This window comes from Molothrus aeneus, chromosome 18, assembly GCF_037042795.1.
Source record: "Molothrus aeneus isolate 106 chromosome 18, BPBGC_Maene_1.0, whole genome shotgun sequence".
Classification (NCBI taxonomy): domain Eukaryota; kingdom Metazoa; phylum Chordata; class Aves; order Passeriformes; family Icteridae; genus Molothrus; species Molothrus aeneus.
Window position 1 is genome coordinate 3,174,258 of NC_089663.1, and position 18,380 is coordinate 3,192,637.

Here is an 18,380-nt window from a genome sequence, read left to right on the forward strand (position 1 = left end):
GAGGGTCCACAGACACAAAGAAATTCCTAAATGCAAGCATGTTCATTGCCAGGCCATACTCTGCATTTACACTGTGCAAACTGCAGCCAGCTGAAATGCAGTTTAGCAATTGCAAAAACAAACAGAGCCTGTCTGGAAGCCAGAAAATACCAAAAATGTAAAGCAAGAAAATTAAATGTAATCAGGAAAAATTCACAGAAGGCAGCAACAGAAAATAATTTTAAATGTTACTCTGTGAATACAAAATGAGGCACAAGAAAATTAAGTCTGCTAACTTCTTTACAGTGCAAGGCATAATGGAAAACAAAATTGTCTTAATCTAATGTAATTCAAAAGGGCAAATTTATTCTTAAAAAAACACTTTAAATTGGTTTTGAGAAAAGAATGTCAAATTATTTTTGAGAAAATAAGTCTTGAATGCTGTAGTCCAAAAGTTCAACATTTTTCCATGTGCCTAACTAAAATGCATATCTACAAAAGCAGAGGGTAGGTCACAAAAAAACAGACAACACAGCAGAATGTTTAATATGGCATGTTGTTCCATTTACAGGGCTGAAAAGAAATGTTGAGAGAATTTTCACTAATTCAGATGTCTGGGTAAGTTAAGGAACACAGAGGTAATCTTCAACTGAAAGTACAGACACATTATTTCTCTAAAGGATAACAGAAACGCCACCAAGAAAAAAAAGGCTTCTGAGCACCAGTGCATATTTAGTTATTCTTTGTGCCTGAACATCACTGCTCTGAGAGCTTATTATCAGTAAACAATGAGCATCTTTCTATAACAAACCTTGTAAGACACGTCTGGAAAAGTAGAGACACTGACCAATCAAACAAAACTAAACTAAAACCAACAAAGCAAGCCAAAGAACTCCCATACACCAAGCAGTCCAAGTAAGTGCACGAACAGATCACTGTTTTCCCTCTCTGGATTCCTCCTGCTCGGCCGCGCCTGTCCCCCCCGAGTCCCGCCCCATCCCCCGAGCGCTGGCCCGGCCCCGCCCCAGCCCCAGCCCCGTTACCTGCGCCGGGGCCGGCCCCCAGCCCGTTCCCGTTCCCGAACTCCTCCGTCCCGCCGAAGCTCAGGAAGGAGCCGCCATCGCCCGGATGCCGAGAGCTGCCGTGTCTGCAGAGAAACAAAGCAGCCTGTTCTGTACAGCCTTGCTCACTCGTGCCATCCCCTGCTTTTGGCAAAGCTACCAGCGAGCCCTCAGCCCCTCTGCCTCAGCCCAGCCCGGGCTGGGAGCAAATCTTCCCTCGCTGATGTCTGCAGAGATGGAACGGCACAAGGGCAGCACAGAGAAGGCCATGACAACATTCCATAAATGTCCTTACTGTTTGTTTGCCTCCAGCAGTAACCAAAGCACTGCCTTTGCAGGACAGCAAAGAACCAGCTACTCACATCCCCTCAGTAGAGAAATAAAGCTTAGCTGGTTATCTACAGACCTGATCTCATGGTCTACAAACCCGACATTGAAGACTGAGCCAATGGCTCACCTGCCAGTTGCCTCATGGTAAGCCAGCTCCAGCAGCTCTGCAGAGGAATGCGTCAGGTCCTGCTGCCCACTGCCCTGCATTTCTGCCATATTCTGCCGGGTCTGATGATGGATCTGGATAGCTTCTCCTGAGGGACCTACACAGGTACAATTGGATCATTGATCACCACATCTACACCGATTCCTAAGTTTCTTCTCCCCTCTTTTGCCAACAGCACGAGCAATGAGAGCTAACGGACATTATGAAAGCATGTTCACAAAATCTTCAAAGCCTTGAACTTCTGCCATCTCCTCTGAAACAAGTGAAGCAAAATATTTTTGAAAACATTTTGGAGGGCCTACTTAAAAGGCATTAAACAATTATGCAAACAATTCAGCATCAGAAAATCAACCCGAATTGTAGTTACAATTCCCTTCAACAGGGTTATGAGTTAGGCTCCCTTCAACAGGAATTGTTCTGTACCTGCTGCTGCTTGTTTGCAAATAGAGCTATTTCCCAAAAGAGGATTGCTCTGGCCTGCACACTAATGAGTGCAGTGTGCAGAGCACTTTAATACCACAGAGCTCTCACTGGCTCTCTTGCTGTGCTAATCCTGGACAAGGATTACAAAGCCACAGCAGCCAGGTGTGCAGGGAGGCAGCTCACCCACGGGGAAGGTGTGCAGGGAGTGCGAAAAGTGCATATTATATGGCTCTACACAGATATTTACCATATCTATTTTGATGTATTGATTAATAGTGCTGTATTAACATTTTAATAATAAATGTAGTCTTGTAATTAAAAGGCAACTTTTGTAGTTAAAATAAGAACTATGTTAGTGGGATTTTTTAAGAAAGGAATGAGGCACTCGCACCAGACAGCAGCCCCAGGACACCTAAATCTTTCAGAAAAAAAGAATTTATTGCCCTCTTATCAGAAGAAATGAACTTCTTCCCGCCTCGAAGGTGCTGTTAGAATTAGAAGGAAGAAGTTGATGATGACCAGACAGAATCCTGTGTTTGAATGGAATTTATGCATCATGGATGAGGTGTATGAATATGCAACGGGCTGTTGTTTTTGAGAGTTAATCCTTTGTTAACATGGGTCCTTTTTTGGGGTTGTGCTGCCCAGAAAAAGGTACCCAGACGTCTATAACTCTTTGTCTTTATTGTCTCATATTGTCCTAATTTAAATTGTCCAAATTATTATTACTCTAATTGTATTACTATTTTTATAACCATTTTATTACTATTAAACTTTTAAAATTTTAAAAACAAGTGATTGGCGTTTTTCACAGGGAGGCAGCTCACCCACGGGGAAGGTGTGCAAGGAGGGAGCTCACCCACGGGGAAGGGGTGCAAGGAGGGAGCTCACCCACGGGGAAGGGGTGCAAGGAGGGAGCTCACCCACGGGGAAGGTGTGCAAGGAGGGAGCTCACCCACGGGGAAGGTGTGCAGTGAAGGAGGAGCTCACCCACGGGGAAGGTGTGCAGTGAAGGAGCTCACCCACGGGGAAGGGGTGCAGTGAGGGAGCTCACCCACGGGGAAGGGGTGCAATGAAGGAGGAGCTCACCCACGGGGAAGGGGTGCAATGAAGGAGGAGCTCACCCACGGGGAAGGGGTGCAATGAAGGAGGAGCTCACCCACGGGGAAGGGGTGCAATGAAGGAGGAGCTCACCCACGGGGAAGGGGTGCAATGAAGGAGGAGCTCACCCACGGGGAAGGGGTGCAATGAAGGAGGAGCTCACCCACGGGGAAGGGGTGCAATGAAGGAGGAGCTCACCCACGGGGAAGGTGTGCATCCAGCGCCTGCGGTTCGATGTCAGCTTCATGGGCATGCGGGACGGGGCGAAGGGGTTGATGAGGGCGCGCTGCGGCGCGTACCCGCCCGGGCGGATGTGCAGCAGGGACTCGGCGCTGCCCACGTGGAACCGCCCCGGGGCGCTGGAGTCGCGCTGCTGTGACTCCAACATGTTCTCAAGGAAATCTGCAAAACACAACCGAGCCACACAACTCAGCCTGAGACCCTGCAGGAGCCAAGCACAAGAGAATTAACGGCTCGGGGATATAAAGATTGCCCAGGGTAAGGGGAAATAAGGAGACCTAAAAAATAAGCAAGAGGAGAAGCTGAAAGCAATTCCTATCCTGCCTGAAAGTTACAATGGAAACAAGAACCCAGACAAGAAAAATCATTACTCCATCTGCCATTACAGCACTGCTATAAACTTCTACTAAATGAATCCATTAAGAAACCACTTGCTAAGCCAATTATGAAAGGCTACTCAGACCTTAGAGGATTCTTGAGAAATCAAAAGTCTGACATAACAGAAACTTCAGGATGAGTACCAAAGACACAGTAGAAGCCACAGCTGAGCCTTGTACACGTGCCTTTTCTGTAACATTCAGATCTGAGCACTGAAATCAGGGATTACTCCCAGAAGACATGGGACATGATCTCCACAAGATACCAGTTAGTTGTCGCTATTCAGTGTGGAACAGAAGTGCAGTTATTTAGAAATAGGAGAGAAAAATGTACCAGATAGATAAGTAGCAATTACTCTGAGTACTCTGCCCAACAAGTGGAAATCCCAAAGAGAAGGGTCTCATTTACCATTCTATATTGTCAAATACAACACGTGAAAAACCTCAGTTTCTTTGACTCCTCCCTCCCTGCCAGTCCTAATCCACATACATCCTCATCCAGCTGAACACCTTCAGCTGGGTCACACAGCCTTCCTTCAAACTAAAGGAGTAACAGAAATACCAAAGAAAGAACAGAGTTGTATTAACTGACAGCAGGGGAAAACATGAATGGTAGATGTGATGTCACTCTCACTGTGTGAGAACAGCTCCACACCAGCAACTGCGATTCCTGAGACAGGATAAATATGGTAGCAGTGTCATACAGCATGGCATGAAAAAAACCATGAAGAGCCTTCAGGGAGAGAATTTTATAGAAGATGAAACAGTTGCAGGAGGAATACAATTTACCTATAAATGAGCTGGGTTTGTGGAAGATACTGCATACTGTCTGAGAACAAAATTAAATTGGAAAGGAAGAAAAGAGGAGTACCAGCACTGCTAACACACTGAGACAGCTCAGCAGTACATTGTCAAAAGGAAGTATCCAGAAAGTGAGTCTTAATGACAACAAATCCCCATAGAGAAATTAAATAAGCAGGGGCCCCCAGGGCTCACTGCTAAGGCCAGTTCTCATTCAATAGATTATAGGTGACCTGGATAATACAAGTTCCTTGTGTATGTCCACACTTGCATGCAGGCACAGGAGAATAGTCAAGTACTAAAGAAGGCAATAGGCAAGGGAAAAGAGCAAATCAGTGTCAGGACACTTCTATTTAGGACAAGCTATTAAAAAAAAAGCAATGGAATTGGACAAGGATGACAAAGGGAGAATGCACACCCAGCTGCAGCTATGGAAGAGCTGTACCATGAGTGTCAATACAAGCACCATCTCCACCAACACAAACTTCCCCCTTCTCTCCCCACCAAAGGCGCCTTCCCACATGCCCCAGGCTGACCTCTGGTGCTGGTGTAGCCCAAGGAGCTGCTGACTTCACACTGGTGCAGGTGGGGCCGTGGGATCATCAGGATGTTGGAGATCTTGCCCAGGGAGCTGTCGTCAGAAGCCTGGCTCCTCACCTCCTCGGGGGGCAGCGCGCGGCCCTGCAGGGACGGGCTGCACGAGACGTCGTACGAGCTGGAGCTCTTCCTGGTGCGGCTCTCCCGCTCCCGCACCGACCTGCTCACGGGATGGCAGCAAACAGACGTCAAGGCCAGGGTAGCAGGGCCCTGGCACAGGCTCAAGGCATGCAAAAGACTCAGTGCTCAGCAGGTGAACTCAAGAAGAGCATTACAGGGAAGCCACCACTATCTTTTTTGACTGCTTGGGTAATTTATACTTCTGTGCATCACACAACACAAGAACACTGGAACATTTCCAGCACAAGGGCTGTGAAAGGACCTGCTCAGCTCCCTCTGCAATCCTACAGACACCACACCAACCTGGCAGAGATGTGGCCGAGCCTAGAGACCTCAGCCCACAGTGACAGAACCACGTAGCTATAGGGAAACTCCTTGGAATTATGAACTGTTTAAATTGTGCTGGTATCTTTCAGCATGTGTGGCCACATTCCTCTTCACAGAGAAAAGCAGGGCACAACTTCCCAAGGATATCTTCTGGGATTCTCATTCTCTGAACCTCAGAGAAAGAAAAACCAATTCTTATCTCAATTGCTGCTCCTCTTGTTGTTCACAAGTGGAATGCATTGTGGAAGATTGTTTACCTGAAGGGAATTGGTAATTGGTAACTGGATTCTGGTGTGAGTGTTTTGATTCATTGACCAATTGAATCCCTGTGTGTGTCAGGACTATTGGATGACAGTCACCAGATTCTGTGCAGTTGAGTGGGGTGTTTGTGCAGATTCAGTTAAGATGTAGTGTAATATAGCATAATAAAGCAATTAATTAGCCTCTGATACCAATGGAGTCCTCCTTGTCATTTTCTCCCTTTGCTGGGGCTGCCCTGATTTACTATAAGCATGGGTTCCTACAGGCTGCTCAAATGAACAGACAAAAGGACATGGAATAGTTGAGAACCTGCACTCAGCTTTTCTGCTTCTTCTCTCATTCAGACAAGCATCATTTCCAGGGAGGATTCCTCACCACTCTGTTCACCAGTTACTAACCAGTGCATTGAACAACCTATTTCTACAACCCTGTGCAAGTCTAATGTGCAAATACTTCCTTAACCCCCTTGAAAAGTCTGCTAGATAGACTAACTTTATTCCACTTCAAACAAAATGAAAGATTTAAAGAAAAATAGATTTATGCTTTTTCCTAGATCCCACCCACTATTTTAGAAGTAAAACACCAGACAACCAGCCATGAAGATCAGACAGAGATGAAGCTTTTTGTTCAACTGTGAGCATGTGGAGACCAATTCTCTTTGTATTTCTCCAAGTGTTTTCTGTATCAAGCACCATAACATGGCTACTCCAGAAGCAGGGCACTCCCAAGCCTCTCACCTGAAAGTGGCGCAGCGCTGGGCTCTGGCTGGGCCCGGCAGTCTGAACACCTGGGCATCGTAGCCATCATAATCCACCTGGATGGGCAAGGCATTCTCAGCATCCTTTGGAGCTCCTAATGCTGAAATAAAAGTCATACAGCACTGGAACATCTTTCAACAATGTTCAAGGTCGGCAAGGCAGAGTATCCACCTCCCACCCCCAAGGAAAGTATCTATTCCAGAAGAAATCCCAAAGTGTCATGAGCAGAGCAGCTGCAGCAGCTCAATTATCAAAGGTGGTGCCTCAGGCTGGCTGAGGCCATAATGTCTTTCCCCCATACATCCTAAACACTAAATTAATAATTGCCAAAAAGTCAACTGGCACATGCACATTAGCATCCCAAATAACAAATGTGGGAAATACTCAAATATGAGTTTGATGGTTTTCTGTAACAATTGTGCCTTCCTTGGGCTGAAGTGTCATTGTCTTCCTGCAGGTCTTGGTTAGTTTTGGGAGTGAGTGGGACAGATCATTCCAGAACAGAATTACTTACAGGCATCACGATTATTTTTTGCTTTCTCTGTCAGTGGCTGGAGGATCCCACAAAGGAAGTGTGAAGTGATCAAAAAAACAAACAAGAAAGAAAAAAAAAAAAGAGCAACAAAAGACAGAGGGGAGGGAATCAGTCAGCATTTTCTAAAGAAACATCCCCAGTGTGACCAAGCAGACAAAGTTTAGCTTGCTGACTCAGTGAGGCAGCCAGACAGTTTCAGAAATATTAAATACTGATACTTTCCACAGACCTGTGTGAAAAGCACAATGTTCAACACCTTTCTTCCTCTCCATACAGTTCTTTGTTACAGAATGAAACTAATTTTTATGGTGGCTAAAACATTTCTCACCCAGTTTAACTTAGGAAGGAAAGACCTACAAACTGCCTCTCATTCACAATCCCCACAACAAACCTTGCAGCTTTGCTTTCACAGCCTTTGAACACAAAAACTTAGTTCCAGCTGTTGGAATACTTGTGATGCTTGATTGAGAAGAGCTATGGGACAAGCTAGTAAGAAAATAGAAGTCAGAAAATTCCCACCTTCCTTCCTGCCAGCTTGATCCGTGGAGTGAAGCTGTTACACAGGAGTTGGCTTTTGGATGTGTAGAAACTGAAAGAAAAAAAAGTGTGGCTTTAAGAACTCAACACAGTTGGTGTGCTACACAGTAAGCAGACCAGGAACCTGGGTCAGCTATTGAATAAAGGGATACCTTTCTGTGCATAAAAAAAGTGTGGAAAACACTGAAGGATGGTTGAAAGAAGCTACTCTTTGCCTAAAGACAGGGCTTTGATACTTACACAGCCTCAGTCTAGACACTTCTTAATATGCTTAGCACCTGTATTGCTCAGTTCATTTTCTCTTTCTACAGAAAGACATCCATTGCTACTGTGCCATTTACATAACTCTTCCTGATTTACACAACTGCAGTGATTCACACCAGCTGTTTGAAAACCCTGTCAGGTTGCATTAATGCCCAGAGTTCTGCAAGAATAATGTAATATTTCCTTTGCTTCACAAGGAAAGCAGAGGAGATAAGAAAGAGAATTCAAGAGATTATGAAGAGTAAAGCAAAGCAGAAGTGTTTAGCAAAAGCTGATAGAATTCACCTACCTATGATTTATCCAGTGTGGGATATTGTAGTCATCACCCATTCGTGAGTCACCAGGGCCACAACGATTATGGAGCTGCAAGAGTAATTGAGAAGCAACTACCTGTACCCAGCCAGTCACAAAATGAGTAACACTTGTAGCAGGAACAAGGGAAGGGAAAGCAGCCTTACCTTAAAGAGTGGGACAGCATGCAAGGGTTGCTCTCCCATGCACACCAAATCCACACCTATCCCTGTAAAGAGACAAGAGTAGGGTTCAGCTATCCAAGCAGGACTGATATGCTAAGACAAAACAGATTACCAATCTGAACTGAAGACCCAATGTGTATTCACATCATGTTATAAGAGGCAATAATACTGAAAAATGCTAGTTAATGGTCCCATGGTATGGCTACAAACCAACAGTACCTGTGGGGATACCAGAAATTATTTTCCTAAACTAATGCAACTTGTGCCAGATTATCCTTTAAGAGAAAGGTTTGCACAGAGAGGTGAAGTTCTCTGTCACAAACAAAAGAAACTAAATGCCTGTAAGCACTCTGAAAATCTGCTCATTTCAATACCCAGTGCAGACACAAGTCTTGCAGCTAAGGACACAGCACACAGCTTACAGCAGATACTTTTTCACAGCCAGAAGCAGCTGGGTTTGCCTGCAGAGAGGCAGAGTTATTTACCGTTGTCAATCATGCGCTGCTTGGTGAGGATCATGAGCAGCCGATCCACCTCGAACACCCCCACGCCGGGCGTGATCACCACCGACATCTGCCCCGTGCGGTCGAAGTTGCGGTTGATGTAATGCTTGTCAAACACTGCCACAGAGAAACGGAGGGTTTGTGAGGGTCCCCAGGACAAGGGGGAGATGAGCAATGTGACTCCATGCTCTCAGAAGGCTGATTTATTATTATATATTATATATTTTATATATTAATTACATTATTTTATGTTATAGGATACGTTATATGTTATGTGTTATGTTGTATTGTGTTACATGTGTTATATATGTTATGTTGTGTCATGTGGTATATGTTGTGTTATATATGTTATGTTGTGTCATATGTTATATGTTATGTTGTGTCATATGTTATATGTTATGTTGTGTTATATATGTTATGTTGTGTCATGTGGTATATGTTACATTGTGTCATGTCTTATGCGTTTTATGTTATATGTTATGTTATGTTTTATGTTATGTTTTGTTTCATGTTATGTGTGGTGTGGTGTTATAAGAATACTATACTAAAACTATACTAAAGAAAGAGAAGGATACAGACAGAAGGCTTAACAAGAATGAATAATAAAAACTCGTGACTCCTCAGAGGCTCAACACAGCTGGCTGTGATTGGCCATTAAGTAAAAACAATTCACATGTTGGATAAACAATCTCCAGACCACATTCCAAAGCAGCAAAACAGGAGAAGCTGAGGCTTCTCAGCTTCCCAGGAGAAAATCCTGGGCAAAGAGAATTTTTCAGAAAATATGACAGTGACAAGAAAGCAGCAATACTGTCAGAACACCCTGGATGTTTCTTTTCAGAGAAAGGCAGGTGACCCCCTAATATTCCCCTCCTCTTCATAGTGTTAAGGAAGAAGTAACCTAAGTCCACAGCCATTTAATGGCAGCTGTTTTAATGGTTGTATTTTTACCCATTGCCTGTAACTTACCATTGAAGGAAAGATTTATAGCCTCCAGGTAGTTCCCTTGTGCTGAGGTAGAATTGTAACCTGAAGGAAAGCCCTCTGGAAAAGTATTCAGAAGGGAAAAATCCAAATCATTATTCCTGTATACTAGCTTTATATAATAAAAAACCCACAGAAAATTACACCTGTACTAAATACTATTGGTTCAAAAATGTAAATGGCAAAATGTAAATGGTAAAATTGATGTTATTAAGTTCCACAGAAAAACTGAGGCAAATTACCGAGCCAGGAGAGCACTAAGTAGCATGACACCAGACTCCAACTAAACATGGATAGTTCACTGAAAAGCTAAATCATTTTTTTAAAAAAGAGGAGAGAACAAAGGATAAAAGCAGGGAAAGGAAGATTCTTGTACCTGCTTGCTCGAGTCGTACCAACACAGGATACTGGATGAAAAGCTTTTTAATGGTCACAAGCAAGGAGGTCCACTCCTCCCGCCTCTCATTCTGCACTACAACTCTAGAGAAAACACAGCCTGATGAGGCCCAGGAAAGAAGCTATGAGGGGAAATGAGAGGGATGAACAAACTATAAAGAATTGCACAAAAGGGTGCATTGGGTTGCACACACAGTGTGGGACAAGAGGTGAAAAGAACTGGGAGGAAAACATACTTGTAAAAATCTTCATAAAATCTTCCCTCGTGATCCTGCCGAATTGATGCACGATGTGTTTCAGGAAACTCATCTGAAATGGAAGGAAAAACACATCTTATCTTATGCTCTTCTATAGAAATGACTAATCTTTTCCAGAAAAAACTGTTATTTCCAGTAAAAATAAACAACTAAAAAAACAACAAAAAGCCTCCAGCAAGCAAACTAAAAAGAAATATCAGACCTCCTATACAATAAAAAACTGCTTTTAAACCAATATGACAGCTTGAGTATGATGAGGAAAATTTGCAGCACTCTTCTGTGTAAGGTCTTGACTGCAGTACTTTCATAACAATGGCTGTGTACCTACTGTGCTTGGTAGAGAATACTTTGAAAATGGCAATTAAAAAAAGAGAAAAAAGTCCCTGTCAGCCTGTGACCAACTTTCAAGAGACAAGATCGGTTTAAAAATGGAAACAAGAAAATAGAGAATTTGCATACCTATAGATTTTGCTTCATAAAATGTTCTCGAAAATAGAACCACTGTCACTTCATGGCTGCAATTCTTCTCCTGTCCAGGAAGAACAAATGCAAAAAGAGAATATGAAAACTCACATTTGGTAGAAAGTTGTGTATATACACATATAGTAACAGCCTTTCTTCCCTCATAGCTAGAAGCAAAGGTAACTAACAAAACCTAGATTGTTGCATTAATGGATCTGCAGGAGTGCTCCATCAGCCTCTCTGAAATACCAAATGGTCTGTCCTGCAGATTCTGTGCTGCTTGGCCATATCACATTTACCAGGAGCACTCTCCACCAGTCTCTAAAGAAGCTCCTCTCTGTAATTGCCAAGATTTTTGTTAAGAAAACAGACAGTTGACACAGTTTGTTTATACCCACAGCAATTTGATATTCTGATGTGTTACTGTTCAGAGAGATGCCCCTAACAATTACAGAAAAATAAAAAACTAAAACTGAACTCAGTCAACTATTTACCTTCCATTTTGTGAAGAGGTCAGCAAGGAAACCATTCACAGCTTTCTCAAAGTATAGATCCCCTGCAAAATAAAAATGTCCCAAACATCAGATAACAATAGTTACTTCATCTATAGAAGTTAGATATGGGGCATATCTAAACCTAAGATTCTAGGACAATTATAATTATTAAATCTCGAGCAGCTGTGTGCATAATAAAGGGCAATATCACTAAGATAAGATGGTAAAAAGATTAAAAAGCATGACTGTTTTATGAAGAAAAGATTTAAAAGCATCATTTTTTTCAGAGGATGCAAACATAAGACAATGCCAGAAGGATCAGACCTTTAATTCCTTTTTCCAACACGTTGGCAGCATGCTGTGAAAGCATCTGTACTGTGTTTTAGGCAGAAAATGCTCAACTGATCCCCTGCTCTGATTTGAATAGTTGCCCAGTTCCATATGCCTAAACACATGGTCAAAGGAAGTGGCAAGAGGTTTGCTAAAGAATTAAGCCAGAAAAAAACCAGGATGACAACAGAGAAGTGACTCATTCTTAATGCCTAAAGCTGTAATACTTCCAGCTGAAGCTACCAACTTCAACCTGGGCTAAGGCAGGTTTCACTTCCTCAAGAAGCCAATGTCTAGAGAAATATAGAACATCAAGGTCCTCTTTGCACAGGACTTCCACACATTTCTGGCTTCAGGATTCACAAACTTGCACCTGCCCCCATCACCCAACATGTTCATTTCCATAGAAAACCTTTCCAGTGCTCACAGTGATTTCATGGCTGACATAGATAATGGTACCCAGGCTCTACAGGGACAGGAGGAGGATGGCACAGACAGGGACAGAAATGGGTGGCACTGCAAGGAATGATCTAAGGAAACACCACAGCACACCCTGGAGCACTGCTTAGGCTAAAGGCAGGATATTTTAGCTTGCTGGTAGTAGCAGAAAAAAATAGCAGGGGCAGAAAGGACAGCTGTGACCAGCCACAGCCACAGTTCCCTACATACCATAAATATCAAAATCCCACATCTCACAGCTCATCTGGATAAAAATGTAAACCATGGCAGAAGTGGAGCGGAAGACCACCTGCAAAGGAAGGCAAGACCTCATTTAAAACCAAGTACATTCATTAGAAGGCCCAAATGAAGAGGTCAACTACACAGCAACTCATCCAACTCTGGCATCACAGGGACATTCCTCTCTGACAAGTTGGCATTTCCCCTCTAATAAGTCATTCCTAGCAGAGCTGAAGTTCAATAATGATTCATTGTCCTGAACTTATTGCCATTTTTCACCTCACAACACAGCCAATTCCAATGGTCCACACAAATCTGCAGGCAAGGCAGAATTACAAAAATCCTGGCAGGAAAGGAAAAGAAGGGAAAAACTGCTTTCCCCTGTTTCCTGAACTCTTACCCGGGTGTCCTCACTGATGTATCCACAAGTGACTTTCTCACTCTTTACCCACAGTTCACCTGCCTGGGCTCTGAAAGAAAAGTTCAGAATATTTGAATATGAAGATTGGAGAATCAGTATTTGAGCAAGTAAGAGATGTAACCAAATCTGCAGTCAAGGATGGACTTATTTGGTTAAAACCTGATGTTTAACCCAAAGTATGTCAAAGAGCCATTTCCCTCTGCATTTGCATATTTCCTGGTCCCTGTGTCACCCCAAAAGCAACTGAAGTAATCTCCTCTGAACTATTAGTACAGCTTAGGAAGGGGGGTAAATATTCAAAGAGATAAAAATAAAATTATTTGGCCTCCATCAGAGGCCACAAGTGTAGCTGGCTGCCCTACTATTAGTTTCTTTTACCCCAAACCAGATAGAAGCCTTCCCCCACCCCATGGTGCAGACAGAAATCTGTAGATGAGTGAGGGAACAATGAAACATGGAGGAGTTTTCAGAGAAGAGTCTCCAGTTGGATACTTAAAAATTATGAAGTTAAAGCAGTAAGTAACAGTAAGCCCTCAGAGGAGGCACTGACCTGATACCTGCAAATTCAACTTTTTGGGTGACATATGCACATGTGCTGACCTAGGAAAGAAGAGTTACAGGTGTTAGAAGAAGAGCAGGCTCAAAGTGAGAAGAACAATGTACATAAAACCCACTGGCACTCAAACATGATTTTTATGACAGAAGTCACAAAACCCATTCAGTGTAGTTACAAGTAATAGCTCAGCCTACAGAACCTCTGTAACAGACACAGAAAATCATTTAACACAGATCAGCTCTAACTGGGATTATTTGCCTAATTCACTGCACTTAGAGGAACTAAAGACTGCACTTCAAAGATGCAGGCAGAAGATGTTCTAATAGCTGCTTATTAAGTGGTACTCTCAGGGAGGGGACACTTCAGCACACTTCTACTTGAAAAACATTTGGATTCAATTCCTTCCAAATGTAGCAATCATTAAAATTCAGAACATAAGCAAAAAAACTCTCTACAGCATTTTTAATGCCCAAGGCAGTAATCAGAATTATACCAGTGGAGTAGGAAATGATGGGATTTGTTTTTCTGCAACATTTACACCCATTTCTCCCACTCTGATGTGTCACTCAAAGCACAAAGTCCTCAGGAGCTGCAGGCACTGTCTTTGGCTCTCTGCATTTTGCAAAGCACTTCTTTTCTTTCTCAGCAAGCAAAAGATAAGGGTTCATCACCTGCACCCTGCCCAAGGGCAGCAGGGGCCTTACCAAACTCTTCTTCAGCCTCCACATATCCCCACGCCCAATGTACTGATCTTTAAATGTCAGCTCCACCAAGTCCAAGGTCACCTCCTGGGAAATGGATGAAAAACACTGCTCAGATTTTAGTGGGTGTTTTTAAGTAGGGCACACCAATCTGTTCATTTAATAACCAAATGTTACAAGAGGGGCCATTCAAAAGCAAGTCAATGTCCCTAAAACTGCAAGATAAAGGGGAAGCCCATACAAATAAATAACAAAGTTGTGCATGTACCTCAACTACTGTGAGCTGCAATCATTGCTCAGTGTGATCAGAAAAAGCCCAAGGAATGAATCTGTACTGTAAGTCTAGTGCACATTGGAAGCTGAAATAAATTATTGCCATTGTTGATGACATTAAGGAAACCTCATTTCCTGCAGACTTTTGTGTTGTGCAGAATGTAAGTTCTGACTGCAGCTCTTTAAATAGTTGGAACATTTACAGGAAATGCCTCTCTTTAAGAGGCTCTGTGGTACCAAATAAAGCAAATCCAGGCCATGGCTCTTCTTTTGACTAGGCTACTTTCTGCTTTTCTTTATTGTGCCTGGTTCTCATGAATTTCTGAAATTTAAATATATGTGAAAATATCTACATTTCTCCCAAGCTCTGTTGAAGCAGAATCATAGAGTTCAAAAAGAGAACAGAGATTGTAGGGAGAGAAGAGACACATAACAAACTAACAAATAATTCAAAAGCCTAAGGCTCACTTTCTTAGAGAAGAAGACTAAATAGCTTTCAACAAAAACTAAAAGCCTTTTTTCCCCCCCAGACTACTGTAGATGCAAAGTCACAGGGCTGTAACTTGAGTCAAGTGATGGAATGGATGGAAACAAGTGGCAAAAGCACAGACCTTGGGGTCAACAACATTGACATGGACATCCTGGTACGGCCGCAGGCGGAACACCTGTGCCACTGTCTGGTCCACACTTATGGTTTCTGCCAGGGAACAAGAAAGGACAGCAGAGAAGTCAATGTCACCAACAGGTTCCAAGTGGTTTACAGGCACAAAACCAGCACAGTCAGACTGCCATGAAACACAGATTTCAGGCCAAAAGGCCAGGTTTGCTTAAACCATACTTGTGTTACCCAAACAAAGGCAGATTTAGAACTAACTGCCCCTTTTCTGTTAAAATTCTAATCCTCCCCTTGCCAAACAGACAAAGCATTGATTTTCATATGAAATGAAACACACATGCTAGCCAGTCACAGGTACAGCCCAGCCATGTTACCCTTCCTATGATTTTATTGTGCATAAGTCTCAAGTTTTACCTTTCTGCAGATCTTCCTTAAGTGACTTCACTTGGAGAAGCAGGGGACTAGCACGGAGAAGAGAAAAAAGGTAGATAAGTTGAGATACCAACAGTCTCTGGTAAATCACACACAAAACTATTTAGTAACATGGACTACAGGATAAGCTAAAAAGAAACATTAATATTTTCTAGAAGGGTTCATACACCATCCTCTCCACCTGTCTCTCTGTCTTGCTCCTTACACTCTCCATAATTATGAGGCATTCTTGAGGTAAAGATGAAACTACAAATGGAAAACCAGGTCACACAAAACCTCTCAGATCCTCACACAAGTGTACTGCTGCCTTTCAGACAGAGGCTGAAGGATGAACAGGTTCATACAACAAGGCCACAAAATTTTAATTTTGACTAGGATATACTGTAGGATAGAAGAATAATCCTTAGGTAACAGCAGATCTAGGAAGAGGATACAGACATTGTCAATTCTATATTCAGGTGCTACTTGGCCTACAGAAGATCAGCAAACTAACACCAAACACAAAGAATTCCATAAATTTTAAGGAAGCACTCTTGTTAAAGTTAACCTCTTTACTTCTCTTTAGGCAGAAAAAAATCATGGCAGCATCCTGAAGCAAAGTTATGTCAGCCCTAAAAGCCTTTCACTCGAGAAAGCACTACACAGGAACAGATCCTTTCAGTGTTCAACCTCACTGATATCAGCAAAGAGAATTCACCTGTATTCATCATTGGGATGTGCAATTTCCACAACATCTCCCAGCTTGATTTGAAGAAATACTTTAGGATTCACCACCAGTTCATCATCTACAAGACAGAAATGAATGAGGGCAGTGAACAGACATATACTAAACACAGACACCTGCATGTTTGCCTACAACAGCTCAGCACACATAAATATTCCAAACCAAGATGAACACATTAGCAAAATGCTTTCTATTCCCCACATGACAGGGTCCCCACCCAGCCACTCCTGCAGGCATAAATAACTCAACAGAACTTTCACAAAAGAAGTGCTCACAAAAGACTGTGTCTTATTTAGGCAACCAGAATCATCTTCTGTACTTTTCATATAACAAACACCAGCAGGAAAGTAGACAACTATAGAATCTCAACAAGATTTATCAATGTGTAAGTCTAGAAACAGTGAGCAATCCAATCAGTGGCACTGTTATTAGTGCTCAGAAACACATCTATGTGCAGTCATAAGTCACTGACGTATATACCATATATGCCGCTCATTAGGGTGACTAGAAACACCACATCAAGAGAAAAGTATTGCAACAAAAGGGAGGAAGAAAAAATAAAGCAATTTTTTTTAGATACAATCTTGGTCTCTTCCAACAAACGTGCATTTATTTTGCTGTATCCTGTTATCAGAAAGGGCCTTTCAGACTCTGGCTGGAAATACTGCTTGTTACATCTTCACTCTTTTACAACTGCAATTTTACAATAAAACAATTGCTTTCAATTGAGTATTGGTCTCACTGTTATGAGCAAGGAGATACTGACCGCTGCCTCCAAACCCCTTCTTATGGATGACGAGCTTGTACACCTTGTTGGTTCTCATCTTGAGCTCCAGTTCCTCTCAGACGCTTCGAGCCAAGACGGTTAAAGGCATCTTGCATATCTAACATAGAAAGGAAAGCAAACACAGATCTCTTGTCAATGCAGAACCATTGTTTACGTTCTGCACGTGAACACAGCGCGTTGTCCCGGCCGATTTCACCGCAGCGCGGCAGAGCTGCGCCCAGCACAGGAGAGTGCGGAGCAGCTACAGGTACAGGCACAAGGAGAGAGGGACTAAAAGTGAGCTTTTGTAATAGATTAAAGGGTTGAGCTTGCAGAAGTGCTTTACAAAAAGTCAATGACCGAGCTAGAAAGTCATGGTGGGGGAAAAAGCCCCGTATAACTAAAATTTGTTAAAACAAAGTCTGTAACTTGGAAGTGGTGCGGGTCTGGAAAGCAGCGCCGCTTGGTGCTGCGAGGCGGCAGATCCACACCGAGGGCGCCTCAAAGAGCAGGGCCGGAGCGGAGAGCAAACAAAGCCAAGCGGTTCCAGTCCGCTGCCGTGCCTACAGTCAGGAAACAGCCATGGAACCGTGCGTCCATTCGGCCGCTCGCTTACAGGGAAGGAGAAGCGCATCGAGATACCCGAGTGCCTGCCCGGAGCAGCGGCGAGGGCCGGTCGGGCACAGGGGCCCGCCAGGGTCCTTACCCGCACGGGGGGCAGTAGCGCAGAGCGAGCAGCGCGGCGGCTCCGGCAGAGCCCCGGGGGAAGGACACCGGGGAGAACGGCGCAGTCCGGGCGCGAAGGAAGCCCGGACACCTCAACGCTGCGTGCCGCTCACAGCCCCGGGGCAGCGCGGCCGGGGCCGAGCGTGCCACAGCAGAGCAGAGCGCGGCGCAGTCCCGGCCCTGCTCGCGGAGTGCCCAACGCGGGGCCCGGCCCTGCCCTGCCGGTGCCGTCCCGCGGGTACCGCGCGGCACTTCCGCGTCCGGGGCCGCGCGCCACGTGACACCCGCGCCGCCATCGTGGGAAGGAGCGGGGGACACGCCCACCGCGGGGGCGGGATGGACCCGGCCCGGTGAGGGGCGGGGCGGGCGCTGCCGGAGGCGGGGCCACAGCCGCGCTGCCGGTTCCGCGCGCGGGCCCGCCCCGGATGCGGAAGTGATGCGCGCGGGGCGGGGCGCGGCGCGGCGGGCGCGCTCAGCGGGGCCGGCGGCCGCCGCCGCTCAGGTAACGGCAGCGGGCGGGGCGCGGGGTGCGCCGGGCGGGCCCCGCCTCCTGCGCGCGCCGCCGCCCGCCGGGAGTTGGAGCGGGCCCGAGTGGGCGGCGCGGGCCGTGCTCAGCCCGGGCGCGGGGGAGACACCGGCGGTTGTGTAATTACCGAGAGCGGCGATCTCCGGTGCGCCGCCGCAGCTGCGGACCCTCGGCTCTGGCCG

At 44.7% G+C, this 18,380-nt stretch overlaps 1 protein-coding gene across 1 annotated transcript in view; it reads right to left on the bottom strand.

The window, feature by feature from the left end:
* Window positions 1-17,776, bottom strand: part of DEPDC5 (DEP domain containing 5, GATOR1 subcomplex subunit) — a 43,029-nt gene extending 25,253 nt beyond the window's left edge. Inside the window, exons 1-24 of the mRNA XM_066561944.1 lie at window positions 17,653-17,776; window positions 16,947-17,064; window positions 16,154-16,241; window positions 15,439-15,485; window positions 15,020-15,105; window positions 14,139-14,222; window positions 13,429-13,478; window positions 12,858-12,927; window positions 12,449-12,527; window positions 11,450-11,511; window positions 10,953-11,022; window positions 10,473-10,545; window positions 10,217-10,320; window positions 9,826-9,900; window positions 8,839-8,973; window positions 8,336-8,397; window positions 8,167-8,240; window positions 7,596-7,665; window positions 7,056-7,092; window positions 6,521-6,641; window positions 5,015-5,235; window positions 3,259-3,462; window positions 1,498-1,633; window positions 1,023-1,126 (exon numbers count right to left, since the gene is read on the bottom strand). Coding sequence (XP_066418041.1) covers window positions 1,023-1,126; window positions 1,498-1,633; window positions 3,259-3,462; window positions 5,015-5,235; window positions 6,521-6,641; window positions 7,056-7,092; window positions 7,596-7,665; window positions 8,167-8,240; window positions 8,336-8,397; window positions 8,839-8,973; window positions 9,826-9,900; window positions 10,217-10,320; window positions 10,473-10,545; window positions 10,953-11,022; window positions 11,450-11,511; window positions 12,449-12,527; window positions 12,858-12,927; window positions 13,429-13,478; window positions 14,139-14,222; window positions 15,020-15,105; window positions 15,439-15,485; window positions 16,154-16,241; window positions 16,947-17,004 — 2,110 coding nt within the window. The 5' untranslated portion in view covers window positions 17,005-17,064; window positions 17,653-17,776. The remainder of the gene's footprint in view (window positions 1-1,022; window positions 1,127-1,497; window positions 1,634-3,258; window positions 3,463-5,014; window positions 5,236-6,520; window positions 6,642-7,055; window positions 7,093-7,595; window positions 7,666-8,166; window positions 8,241-8,335; window positions 8,398-8,838; window positions 8,974-9,825; window positions 9,901-10,216; window positions 10,321-10,472; window positions 10,546-10,952; window positions 11,023-11,449; window positions 11,512-12,448; window positions 12,528-12,857; window positions 12,928-13,428; window positions 13,479-14,138; window positions 14,223-15,019; window positions 15,106-15,438; window positions 15,486-16,153; window positions 16,242-16,946; window positions 17,065-17,652) is intronic.
* Between the last annotated feature and the right edge of the window lie 604 nt (window positions 17,777-18,380).